This window comes from Frieseomelitta varia, unplaced genomic scaffold (assembly GCF_011392965.1).
Source record: "Frieseomelitta varia isolate USP_RPSP 00005682 unplaced genomic scaffold, Fvar_1.2 scaffold_163, whole genome shotgun sequence".
Classification (NCBI taxonomy): domain Eukaryota; kingdom Metazoa; phylum Arthropoda; class Insecta; order Hymenoptera; family Apidae; genus Frieseomelitta; species Frieseomelitta varia.
The window spans coordinates 1,111,884-1,124,911 of record NW_025109339.1 but is presented as its reverse complement, the minus strand read 5'-3'; the positions used below and the strand labels follow the sequence as shown (position 1 = coordinate 1,124,911).

Genomic DNA, 13,028 nt, shown 5'->3' with positions numbered 1-13,028 from the left:
ATTAAGTAATATTTAAATTAATGTTTGGAAATTATGTAAAAAAATAAATATTATGTAGAAGCAAGTTTTACGGAATAAAAGAATTATTTACATAATTAATATAATAATTACAATATTACAATAACAATATACAAAATGACATTAGAGGATGCACAAAATGCAGCAAGAAAGGCAGTACAATTTGATAGTCAAAATCAGTACAAGCAAGCCTTATATTATTATAACGTAGCTGTAAAATATCTTGTGGAACTGCAAGACCCTGTGTACGATCAAAAAATTTCTGAATATCAAGAGAGGATAACAACTATACAGAAACTTGGTGAGTGTTTCAAGTTAGCTCATGATATATATTTATAAACATAAGGAACAACATGTTATAGTCAGCGAAGAAGAACAAAAAAGTCATACAGCACAACCTACAGATCAATCTAAGTTACAAAAATGCAAATTTCTTATGAATCAAGCACAAGATGCTGACGAAGCTGGTTTGAAGGACATTGCTGTAAAATTATATACAGATGCTGCTGAACTAGGACTTAGCGTGGTACATAAAACAATTGTTAAAATCAATCATTATTATAATTCTATTGATAATAGTATAATTACAGAAAACCAGTGACACACAGACAAAAGCTAAATTAACAGCTCTTATAAAGCTTGCTCTTGATAGGGCAGAATCTCTGAAAGGTTTGAGAACAGTGGACAGTAATGACATTTTTAAAACCCTTTCGAAATTGCCTCCAGTACCTGAAACTAGTCTGGATGAAGATATAGATGAAATATCATCTACAACTACAAAAGTTAATATTACAGAGTCTAATAATACAGGTAATTTTTACCATGTTAATGCAGTAAAAAATTCATTTTTGTTCAGTTGCATTCTTTTTGTTTTTTTTTTAATTTTCAGGCAAATCATCTCGACCACCTCTTCATCGAGGAAGCAGTGCACATCTGAAAGTGAGCGGTGGCAGTAGTAATTACACAGAAGAAGAGAAAAGAGTTTTACTTCATAGTTCTCACGTCAATGATCATGAATTTGTACCTTTTATGAGTATTGATCTTACTGAAAAGTTTCAGTATGCTATCCCGTTTACTGACAAAGATGGTTTATTAGCATTAGCACCAAAACAGAAACCTGATTTTGCAAAATGGTGCCGACCAGAAGAATTATTTTCTGACCCAAGAATGCTTAAAACAAGCCATGTTGATTATTATAGTATCAAGCAGACAGTCAGTAAAAAACAAAACTAATTTTAAAATTAATGATCTTTTTCGTGTTGAAATGTAATTATAAACTTTCAGGTTGTTTCTGACTGTTCTTTCGTTGCTTCTCTCGCAGTTAGTGCCCAATATGAAAAAAGATTCGGACGTAGACTTATCACCTCTATTATTTATCCAAAGAATAGAAACAAAGAGCCGATATACAATCCATTTGGTAAGAATTTATACATTGTTGTACATATCATGAAATTTTTTTAATTTCAAGGATCAATGGTTTATAATTTTCCTAGCATATTTCAAAAAAAGAAAAAAAAATTAAATTGGGAGTATTTTATATTAGGAAAATACATGGTGAAACTACACATTAACGGTGTTCCACGCAAAGTTATAATAGATGACTTATTGCCTGTAAGCCGATACAACCAATTACTTTGTTCCTACTCTAGCAATCACGGTGAGCTGTGGATCTCGTTGCTCGAGAAGGCATACATGAAAGTAATGGGTGGTTATGATTTTCCTGGGTCAAATAGTGTAAATTTATTTTTATATCATATTTATATTATACAGATAATAAGCACACAACATGGTTTATCTTTTTTAACAATGAAATATTATTGTTCAGAATATAGATTTACATGCTTTAACTGGCTGGATACCAGAAAGGTGGGCTATAAGACCTGGTGAGCCTGATTTTAATAAGGACAATCTATTCAATGTGTTATTAACACGTTTATACAAAGGAGATGTACTAGTAACAGTTGCTACTGGAGAATTATCCGATTTGGAAGCCGATAGAACAGGTCTTGTACCGACTCACGCCTATGCTGTTCTCGATGTTAGAAGAATAAATGTAATTAATTATTTCTTGGTTATTTAAAATATATCTTAAACACAGGTTTTTATACATAAAATGGATATATTTTTATAGGATGAAAGACTATTACAACTTAAAAATCCTTGGTCACATTTACGATGGAAAGGAAATTATTCTGAACTTGATGGAGTACATTGGACAAGTGAATTAAAAGAAGCACTAAATTATGATCCAGATTCTGCATCCCAATTCGATAACGGAGTTTTCTGGATTGATTACGATAGTATATGTCGATTTTTCGATGTTTTTTATTTAAATTGGAATCCAGGTTTATTTAATTACACTTATTGCATTCATCAGTAAGTTATTAATGATTTTATAAATAACATTGTTCAATTAAAAATGATTGCACAAATTATTAACGATTATGAAATTATTTCATAAGTCTTTTTATAAAAATCCTTTATTATAGAATGTGGAATGCAGGCATAGGACCAGTAAAAGATGCATATAATATTGGTGATAATCCTCAATTTTTACTAGAAGTAAAAAAGAACGTTAATGGCGCTCTATGGATTCTTCTTACAAGACACATTACAGATATAGCAGATTTTAGACAAAATCAAGAATACATAACAGTATTAGTTTATCGAAATGACGGAAAAAGAGTGTATTATCCCCGTAAGTAAAGTAATTTATGATTTTGTTCTATTTAAAACAAACTTAATTAAAGTTAATTTAGTTTTAAACTTAATTATAAATGTTTAATTATACATGTAGACGATCCACCGCCATATATCGATGGGGTAAGAATAAATAGTCCACACTATCTTTGTAAAATAAAACTAGATCCTCAAAGCGATACTCGATATACTCTAGTTATATCCCAATATGAAAAGACACATACAATATATTATACTTTACGCGCCTATGGATCTTGTGAGTTCTCATTAAAAAAGATACCAAATTTTTATAAATATGAGGAAGAGGTATATTTTCTTTATTCTTAATATAAATTTAACGTCTAATATCTAATTCAAAATTTAATAACTAATAGTATCATCATAATTTGTTTAGCTTATTGGTCAGTGGAAAGACATTACAGCTGGTGGATGTAGCAATCATCCAACGTATCAAAATAATCCGCGTTATCAGTTGATTTTAGAAAATTCAAGTAACAATAACTATTTGCTTATTATATTGAAGGGACCTAAACAATATCAAATAGGATTTGATATCTTAACAGTTGTATTAAATGATTCTGAAGCACCTACTGCATTCAAAATGAAAAGCTCTGGCCCATTCAGGTATTGTAGAAAATGATACATCATACATTGTACACAGTAGTTATTAATAATTTAATTTAATGTAGATCCGGATTTGTTTATCTCGAATTAGAGGATGTACCAGCAGGTACATATCACATTATTCCATCGACATATATCCCTGGACAAGAAGGACATTTCTTTTTAATTTGTAAGTCGTATTGCAAATTACAACTCCAACATATTATATAAATTTTATATAAAAATAGATCTTGATAATCATAATTATTATACACAATAAATAATCATTATTTTATTTCAATTGTGATATGTGAGAAAAGAATATGAAATATTCATATTTGTTGTTATAAAATTGTTGATGAATATTCTTATGAATATTGCATATTGTACAAAGATCACTAATGCTAAAATTGATGTTTAAACAAAATGTTACTGATAAAATATAAATTATAATTTTAAAAAATTCCATAAAGGGAAGTGAGTCAAGCATTAAATGATGAATTGTTATAAAATCTTTTTATTTTATATTTTAAAAATACAAATTAGTAATCAGACTAGACAACTACTGACTGAGTTATGAAAATTTGTGGCACTTTATTCATAATTAATAATTGCTTCATGAGTTATGATTTGGCACGTACACAGATAAATCTTGACAAATGTAGCTTTTAAATATTTTAATTAACTATTTAATATTCTTTGTACTGTTTTTATATAAATATTAAAAAGTACTTTTTAATCAATAACTCAAGTGAATAGTAAACAATATTCATGTAAAGTATTCACTAAAAATGTAAAATTGTAAATACAGTAATTATTTTTATACGAAGTGTGTCGATAATGTTTCACCTACAAATTACATACTATAAAGAAACGCAAGATTTTTATTCCTAGATATTACTGTATTTTGTATCTATTTAATAAAAATTAATTCTAAAATATTATATCTAAACTTTTTCGATATATCTTAAATTTTAATTTTCAATATTGTTTTACATGTTTTTTTTCTATTTTTCTAAATGCATATAATATTTGAGAATATAAGAATATTGTAAAAAATATTTAAAAAAATGCTATTCAATTAAATTTTCATATTATTTTAATGTTTATATTTTATATTGAATTTAAATTGAACTCAAAATAATGTAGCACTCTAGTGCTGTCCAGTCTGAACTTATAATTAACTATAATTATCATTAATTATAATATTATTTTATTAACATAACTACAAAATAAATAATTAGCAATTCTTATGAAATTATAATTTATGAAACAGGAGTTGAATAAAATGTAAATATATTTACATAATTGAGGATATATAAATTATAAAAAAAACTGTGGGCAATTATACAAGAAAATATACATGTTACAAAGAAACAATAATAAAATGGAATTAAAAAGAAATCTATCGAGTGAAACGAAGTTATAATATAATAGTTATTAAGAGTATTCATTTTTGTTTTATGAATATGATTTGGATGCACACATACAAGGCACTATTGTTAATAATTCATATAATCATTACTAACTCGAAAAATAACATTGTGCTTTTAATATTGTGCTTACTGTTATGTATAACAGATTCACCTAATTCTTAATCGTTCGTTATCAGAAGTATTCAACAATGAAACATGATCCTCTGCAATCCAGTCTTACTTATAAAACAATGTTATGTTTTGTATTGATTTTTAGCCTCATTTAACTAGACTATTGTATAAATTAAAGAAATGAAATCTTTTGACTACAATTACTATTCAATCCTAATCGCAGGTAATTTGTCAATATTTTGAAGAAAGTTACACGAACAAAATAAAAAAAGAAAAGAAAAATATAGCAAATGATTATAATGTACATACATATTATGATATTCTGTTATTAACATAACGTTTTGCTGTACACATAAACAATGAATGCTTTGCATTATTAAGTTTCTATTTTGTATCTGTACAAATATTTTATACCAAATGTACAACGTTATATAATATATAATGTAAGTAGAACCTTTTATTTAATTTTTATGACCTTGTTTCTTTCATGCATGTACTGCTTTATAATTGTACATACAATTGTATCATTAACTTATAGATTGTTACGTGGATTTACTTAGATACTCTACAATTTCATCATACTTTTGTGCGTAAAAAATAATTTCATTAATATACGTTACATATGTATAGAACATAAAAGTATCTTAACATTATAAAAATGGGCGGAAAGTAGAACACATGATACGATTATAAAAAATAGTACATTTTGTTAGCATTATTAGAAAATTCAAAGAATATTAAAAACTCTGAATGAGATTATCCGCGGGACGAAATATTTTTCAATATATTATATATTACTTTATTTGATTCACTTTTTGTTTTGTATGAAATTATATTAAATTAGTTGCTAAAGCGAGGACATTAAACTCTTCGTAATTCTCAATTTTATTTTAAGATAATCTTATTCAACATTAGAATATCATTGTATTTTTTTTTATCATATAAAATTGCAAAAAAATGCAATTTAAACTTGTACTCTTTTGTAAGACGAGCAAATAGATTTTGATATTTCAATAGAAACTAAACTGTACATTGTATAAATGGAATTAAACGTTAATTGCCATAAGAAAAATATTATTTTTAATCAGATTAAAATAACAATAAATCGCCAGGAGTTAAAATTTTTTTATGATATAAATATATTATTACTTTCAATATGATAAAATAAATAAATAGTAGTACGTGTACATTTTCTTATCAATATTCAATGATTTTTAAATTGTTTCATAGCTTTGTTTTATGCAATCACATGCTATAACTTACTTAGATCGATTATACATTCGATATTTCTCGATTTCGTGTTAATTTATATATTTCGTAATAATTTATGGTTTCTTTTCAAGGCAATCTTTTTATATTGGCACCTCATGTATTTCTAAATTTTTTGCTAATATACTAAAACATTTACAAAGTTTAAGGCGCTATATTAATTTTCGTATAAAGATGTTTCTGTTATTAATTCACTATATGAGCAATAATTAAAATTAAGCAAAATACTAATTATGTCTAGTGAAAGAATTTGATTTTTGTAATTTTTAAAAGTATATTAGCAGTATCATTTGAAGTTTAACTTTTCATACCTTCACCTATACTTTACGGATAGAAATAAGGATTGATCGTAGTAATAATAACAGAAGTAAGCCATAAGAAACAATTATTTCAAATAATACTTTGAGATTAGCTTAAATTTAGCTTATTAATGAACTTAATTTTATCGAAATTTCATTGTTTACAAATGTTAGTACATAAATTAAGAAGAGGATAAGCTCTAAGGCGTGAAAAGTTATGGTGTTTTTCGAGTAATTAATTTCTAGTTAAAAAATATATTCGTAACGGATAGAAAATACCTATTTATAGTAGTGTATATATCTCTCCTATTAATGAATATTGTAAGTATACATTATTGTCAGAATATAAAATTATGCTCTAGTGATGTGATATTTTGATAAAATGTAAAAAGAATGGTAATTACAATGCTTTTCGAACTTGTGATATTTTCACCTACTGAATTCAGGAAGTGGCTTAGCTATTCCTTCGCTATAAGCTTTATGGACCGCCTCACATACAAATCTATATTGACTCTAAAAGAAGTATATTTTTTTCATTAGATATAAAGGAGATTTACACATAATGAGTTTCAATCTAAAAATTTGATTTGTAAATTTCAACTTACAGCATTTTGTATCATCATTGCCCTTTGATCTCTCATAGATCGCACAATGTCTAATGGATACACGGGTTGATTCGCTTCGATAAGACACAGTGCCGTTTCCATTAGGACTAAAACACCTGTTCTGCCAATTCCAGCAGAACAGTGAACAACTGCGGGCTCCACTATTCCCGTTCGAGCTGCCCGTACTTTTTCGGTAAATGTAGTAAATTGTCTCCAATCGCTGGGAACTCCATGATCTGGCCAACTGCAATACTGCATGTGCGTTATATCTCTTTCTTCTCCAGTCTAAAGTATAAAAAATTAATCAACACTTGACATTTTACCATTGTATTTGTAACAATATAAAATAATATTTGCAACATGTTTCTTACATTAATATCACGGAGTATGAATTCTCGAAATATAAAAGTATCTTCAACATTTTCAGCAGTAGACGTAAGCGTGAGATTTCGTAACGTAAGAGTTTCATTAAGCGCAGGCCAATATTGGTGGCATTTTGCTCGGCCACGTTCGACCAAAGTTGTAAGCATTACAACGAGAGTACTGCCTGCTTCGAGAACCATCTGCCAGAAATCAGCAACAGTCGAGGATAAAGGTCCTTGAGTGGCAATATATCTGTTGATAATACCCGATCCCGGTATTTCCATGTTTACGTAGTTAGCATTAATATAATCTCCACTTGCAGAGCCCATAAGTATTACCCGTGTAACATCATCTGTATAAATTGCAATTTTATTATTTTGTCAAGCACATGTCTTCAATTGTTCGTTAGTATAAATTCTTACATGGTGAAATATCTCGGTAACGATTTTTGCTCTGGTTTTCAGGCTTTTTAGATTCGAGAGATGTAAGTTCAGGATTTTTTCTATAGAGTTGTTCATACTGCGCGATTAAAGCACCGCTTGCGAGACCATCAGCAAGAAGCAACATGGATTGTGCTAATGCATCTGATCCAATAGCTGCATGAGGTGCATCCGGAACATACCTCATTATTTCAAGAGAAAAATAAATATTGAATATTTTTATTTTATTTTTATTTTAGCTTTTATGTGTAATTGTCAACATAATGAATGTATTAAATATTATTTTTATTATTTGTAATACCTATATGGAGGTTCTTCTTCAGACGTTTCATCAGTACCAGCTAAAGCATTGTATAAAGCATTCGGTCTCACAGTTAATGTCAGTTCACCGGAACCCGAATCACGAGATTGACGAATTAGATTTACTACATGTTCATGTAACAAACCACTGACATCAATTCCATTTATATACACTACCTATTTATTGAACAAATTTACAGTAGATAATTTACAAAAATTAACCCAGATAATTCGAAAATAAGCTCAATCTAACTTCATCAAGATGTAACTAACCTGATCTCCTTCATTTAATTTCGGATAACAACGATCAGCGGGAGTATTTGGAGCGACCCTCGAGACTAAAATAGGCATATCAAGATCTAAACCACCTTTCACATTAAATCCAAATCGACCTTGTTCATCTGGCGTTAGAGATATCGTAACTAATCCATCTTCTACTATCTACAAATACTCGGATTTATTTTACATCTATAATGTAATTATAAGAATATTAAGAATAAATACCTGAGGAGCAGGCGAACTTGTAGGTTCGCTATAGTCAGGAAGATCATAAATGTTCCTTTCAGCAGTTGTATCATCGTCGGCGTAACTTAAAACTCTAGAACCTAATACAGGCGAAAATGCATTGCCCTGTGTATGCGAACTCGTTATTTCTTCACGGAGAGATAAGAAACCTCCTTCACTATGGTAAAGAATAAAAATTAATATAAATATAAAAAGTTAAAGATATTAAATATATTTCAACCAACTCATCACTAGGATTCCCTTCACCCCATGCTCGACGAGGTTCACGAGCACCAAGAGATTGAACTTTGTTATCATATGGTCTAGGTGGTCGTCCAGGAGGCATTGATAATTTTCCTTTCTCTTCGATAATTGGGCCTGATGTTACTCCGTGTACTAATCTTTTACTTGGCGATCTAGATGATTTAAATTATTAAGTTAATATTATTGAATTAATATTGTGTTGTTAATATCGAATAAATTAATATTACCGTATAAACGTTCTTTCTACTCTTGCTCGGTGCTTTCCATCTTCAACTGTTTGAAATTCTGTACGTCCTGAATATGTAAATCTACTGCTCAAAGTAAGTGGAAAACGCCTTGGCCTCGTTTTAGGACTATGAAGTCGGAAGAATGTATGGTGTTCTACACATGCTTTCCATAAATTTTTCGAACTACGATATGTTAACATGTTGAAGCCTAGCAGAGTATCATAGTTTTCTGACTGCAATTAAATTTGATTTGTACACAAAATGCAAATTAGCCTTTTGATTGCAAACTGAATATTTAAAGTACCTGTTCTCTTCTCAGTTGAATAAAAAACTGTTTTCTTTTAAATGATATTTTCACTATTTTTGACCATGAGAAAACATTGATTTTTATTCCATTTTGAAACACTACTAAACCTATAGACGTTACACCTAATTGTATCTCTTTATTTGTTGAATCCTACAAAAAAAAAAAGAAAAAAATATAGAAGTTGAAATAAAACAGACCTTTAAAAGTTTTTAAAAGAAGATAAGTACATACTCTAGCTTTGTGTAATTCTACTCCATACATATCTAACCTCTTTGCATGGTCTAAAAAATTGAATTCTGCATCTGCTGGTAATTGACCCCTGTAAAATAACATAAATATATAATGTTTTATAAATTTTACAAATTCACACTATACTACACTATTCACAAATATAACTTTGACATACTTATGCAGTTTATGTAGCTCAGCTATTTTCTTTTCCATTTCCTCAGTTTGTCCTGGTATCAACTGCAATCTAGAAAGATATCCTGGTCCATGTTCTTCAGGATGATAGTCACCCAACTCAGCTGTTACATAAAAATATAATAAATATAATAATTTTACAATGAAATGTATATTAAAATGTATTAAATACATACATTGAACAGTATAACTAGCAATAAGGCATGCTGTACTTGGTGGTAATTGAAGCTTTCCTTGAAGAATATCTCTTCTTATTTGTAAATAAAATTGGTATCTAGTATATTCTTCTTGCAATTTGCTAGGATCAGATACGTAAAATTTTACTTTGAAGTAGAATTGTCCACCTAAAACAATACGTTATATTAAATTATTTTTTATCTTTTTATATTAGGTTATATAAACAAGCATCTGAATACGATCTTTACCCTTACTTCTTATCTGCTTCTTCACTGGTTTGCTAGGATCTAACCATCTCTAAAACATTAAATCAATTATGATGCTATTCAATTAGTACAAAATTTTTAAATAGGTTTTAATAAATTGAAAAAAGAAATTTACCATAACATCCGGTGAATATGTACATGTTGTGGCACCATTTTCAGCATATTGCAAGCCAAAATAATCTTTTTCAACAAGTTCTAAATGTTGAAATACTAAATCTAGTAATGTTTGTCCTTTTGCTCTTTTCTAAAACATTTTGAGACATTTACATCATCAATACAACCCAAAAAATCATTTCTGTTTAAAGTAATCATCATATAGACTCACATCTAGTTGAAATGTGTGTTGTGTGTCATCGAGGAAGACAACAGTAGCAGAAAGAGATTTCAATCTACGATTCCTTGCTAATTCAGCACCACGAACGTGGTAGCTCCCACTGGAGCCACTCAACGCTCTTCGTGATACGCTTTCAATCATTTCAAAAATACGAAGGCGTGTCAACCACCTTCTCGACACCGCCTCTCTGCTATGCTGACCACCTAAATGGAGAATTACGTGATAAAGCAATAAAAAGAATTGGGGCTATATTAATTGCAAATGTAAAAAGTTGAAAAGAATTGTTTATCAATAAGTCAAACAAATACAAATTTGATTCCAATTGTTCAATAATTTGGTATGTAACTTGTCAACAATAAAAAGCAACAAGTATGTTCCGGTTTTTTCAAAAATTCATCCATGCTTTTAAGCATTGGGACTTATCAAGCTTAAAAGACACTGGTTATTGCAATTGTAAGGTTATGGCAACAACTATGTTGTCAATTCTGATAAATGAGCATATATTGGATGAACCAGTCTCATGCAGTGTCACAGACTGATCAATCATAAACCACTATTCAAAGTAATTACATTCGGAAGATGTCATTGAAAACAAATGCATCGGGTCAGTAATCTAACATCAGTTACATAAGCAAGTTCATGTCTACTAAGTGCCAGAATAATGTAGAACAAGGCATTCTGAAAATAGTTTACATAAAAGAGGCAAATAAAACTCGTCAAATACTAATACATTCAAGTGTCTCCTAACATCAATCTCCCATCAAATAATCATTAAAATACAATTTTCCTTTTTTTTTCTAAAATTAATATCAGATATATAAAAATTCGTATCAATCGCTGGAGGAGAAGTAATAAAATATTTTTATGATCAAATTGCATTACGACGATAAATATAAATTCATTTATTTATTTATTATTTATTTATGTTTGTTATAACGAGAAATTTATTTTCTCGCGTATCTCCAAAGGAGATATTAAGATTTACAAATACGAAATATTTAAAACAAGAAGTTTATTGCTAGAAAGAAAAAAAATTTACTGTAGGAAATAAGTTTCGTATATGAATCAACGCAGAATATGCACTACGAATATGGTGAATAAAAACAAATATTTGTGCGCATTTGTATACATTACGTTAAACACGAATAATGTAAAATTTCTGCTTACATTCATGATCCGTTGCGCTATCTCTGATACGGGTTTCACAGGTGTTCTCTCGCGGTAATTAAAAATCATCAACAATCATCAGTATTCCTGCAATTTAAGTTCGACTGACCGTTAAAAGAAACATAATTTGCTCCAATTAAGTCGAAATCTTTTAAAGAATTTTTTCTTCCTCGTAACTCGTTTCATTATTCCTTATAGCGACATGTTACAGCGTTGCAGTTAATGTTTGTAAATGTAACTCCGATCAAGGATGTTCTTATTCAAATTAGTCGACATTATTCACCGTCAGACAGTTTTGCCAAGTTGCAGGATAAAAGGCATCAAACAGTAGAAAACTGCGTGTCTTTCACTCGCTCGACGACATACCACTAATAAGTCGGCACGAGCAACGATGTCAGTGAATCGTGTTCGCCAGTTTTTTTCAGGAGAGCTTAACTAAGTTACTATCGCGAGAATGTATGTACACGGTCGTAAAGAGTCACGTTATCACTTTAAAATAATTATTTTTCTATATAATATTTCATAAAGGTAAGAAGTTTTATTTACAGCAAAATAACTTGACGCCCTAATGTAAAACTCAACATTGCACGTATATGTTTTATACTGCACGCAAGTAGACATGTGTGCGCTAACTATTGGCCATATAATACGCGGTTTTAAGATTCGTTATTTGATGTTGTTATCAATTTCATGTTGTTATCAATTTGATATTGTAATCAATCAGTATTTACTATTTGTAGATCATAACGATAATATGTGAAGATGTTTCGTTATTTTTATTGTAATAGAAATAATTTCTCAACTCAAATAACATTTTCATCATACCATGTTTTCTCATTAACGTTTTTCTGTTGTTAAACAATTTTCACAATGACATATTTACTGTAACAAAAGTGAAATTGAATTACAAAAGTTCAAGAACCCCCTTTGCAAGATCAAGAGAGTGAAAGTTGCTAAATATTTGACAGAAATATCATTGAAAATGTTCACGACGTGGCAATCCGAATTTCGCGACGTTTCAAAGTTCGCGCCAGAAATACCTGCGGTCATATTCACAGCGTATCGCAAGGTGAATATGCAACGGCGCAGGTTGTACGTTTGTTTATCAACACTCGACGCTTACTAACTCGATTTCAACGTTTTACGCGCGAAAGAAAATTAATCATTAATACGCGTGTAGTGTGAATGTTAGTTAAACAAGCGGCCGCTTGGAGC

General features: G+C 29.4%; 2 protein-coding genes across 6 annotated transcripts; one reads left to right on the top strand and one right to left on the bottom strand.

Moving 5' to 3' along the window:
* The first annotated feature begins 60 nt into the window (after positions 1–60).
* On the top strand, positions 61–7,953 carry LOC122538306 (calpain-7-like). Of its 3 annotated transcripts, none has more exons than XM_043672259.1 (13): positions 61–319; positions 381–544; positions 609–828; positions 908–1,230; positions 1,303–1,435; positions 1,562–1,752; positions 1,844–2,071; positions 2,150–2,394; positions 2,508–2,716; positions 2,816–3,024; positions 3,113–3,342; positions 3,408–3,511; positions 7,869–7,953. In XM_043672259.1, exons 1-13 carry the CDS (start codon positions 136–138, stop codon positions 7,910–7,912), a joined length of 2,484 nt encoding a protein of 827 aa, XP_043528194.1. In that variant the 5' UTR covers positions 61–135; the 3' UTR covers positions 7,913–7,953. The 3 variants fall into 3 exon arrangements, with proteins under 3 accessions (XP_043528194.1, XP_043528204.1, XP_043528212.1); XM_043672269.1 differs by lacking the exon at positions 7,869–7,953 and adding an exon at positions 7,080–7,197; XM_043672277.1 differs by lacking the exon at positions 7,869–7,953 and adding an exon at positions 4,598–5,321.
* On the bottom strand, positions 5,504–12,439 carry LOC122538292 (tyrosine-protein phosphatase non-receptor type 4). 3 transcript variants are annotated; one of them, XM_043672248.1, is made up of 17 exons: positions 11,814–12,439; positions 10,638–10,849; positions 10,428–10,556; positions 10,295–10,343; positions 10,046–10,213; positions 9,853–9,973; positions 9,678–9,765; positions 9,444–9,596; positions 9,140–9,372; positions 8,894–9,064; positions 8,649–8,826; positions 8,418–8,585; positions 8,146–8,321; positions 7,827–8,026; positions 7,413–7,756; positions 7,042–7,326; positions 5,504–6,949 (listed from the first exon to the last, which is right to left on the bottom strand). In XM_043672248.1, the coding sequence occupies exons 2-17, from the start codon at positions 10,785–10,787 to the stop codon at positions 6,866–6,868; spliced, it is 2,697 nt and encodes an 898-aa protein (XP_043528183.1). In that variant the 5' UTR covers positions 10,788–10,849; positions 11,814–12,439; the 3' UTR covers positions 5,504–6,865. The 3 variants fall into 3 exon arrangements, with proteins under 3 accessions (XP_043528183.1, XP_043528171.1, XP_043528178.1); XM_043672236.1 differs by lacking the exon at positions 11,814–12,439 and adding an exon at positions 11,217–11,368; XM_043672243.1 differs by lacking the exon at positions 11,814–12,439 and adding an exon at positions 11,217–11,368 and having other exon boundaries at positions 10,301–10,343.
* Between the last annotated feature and the right edge of the window lie 589 nt (positions 12,440–13,028).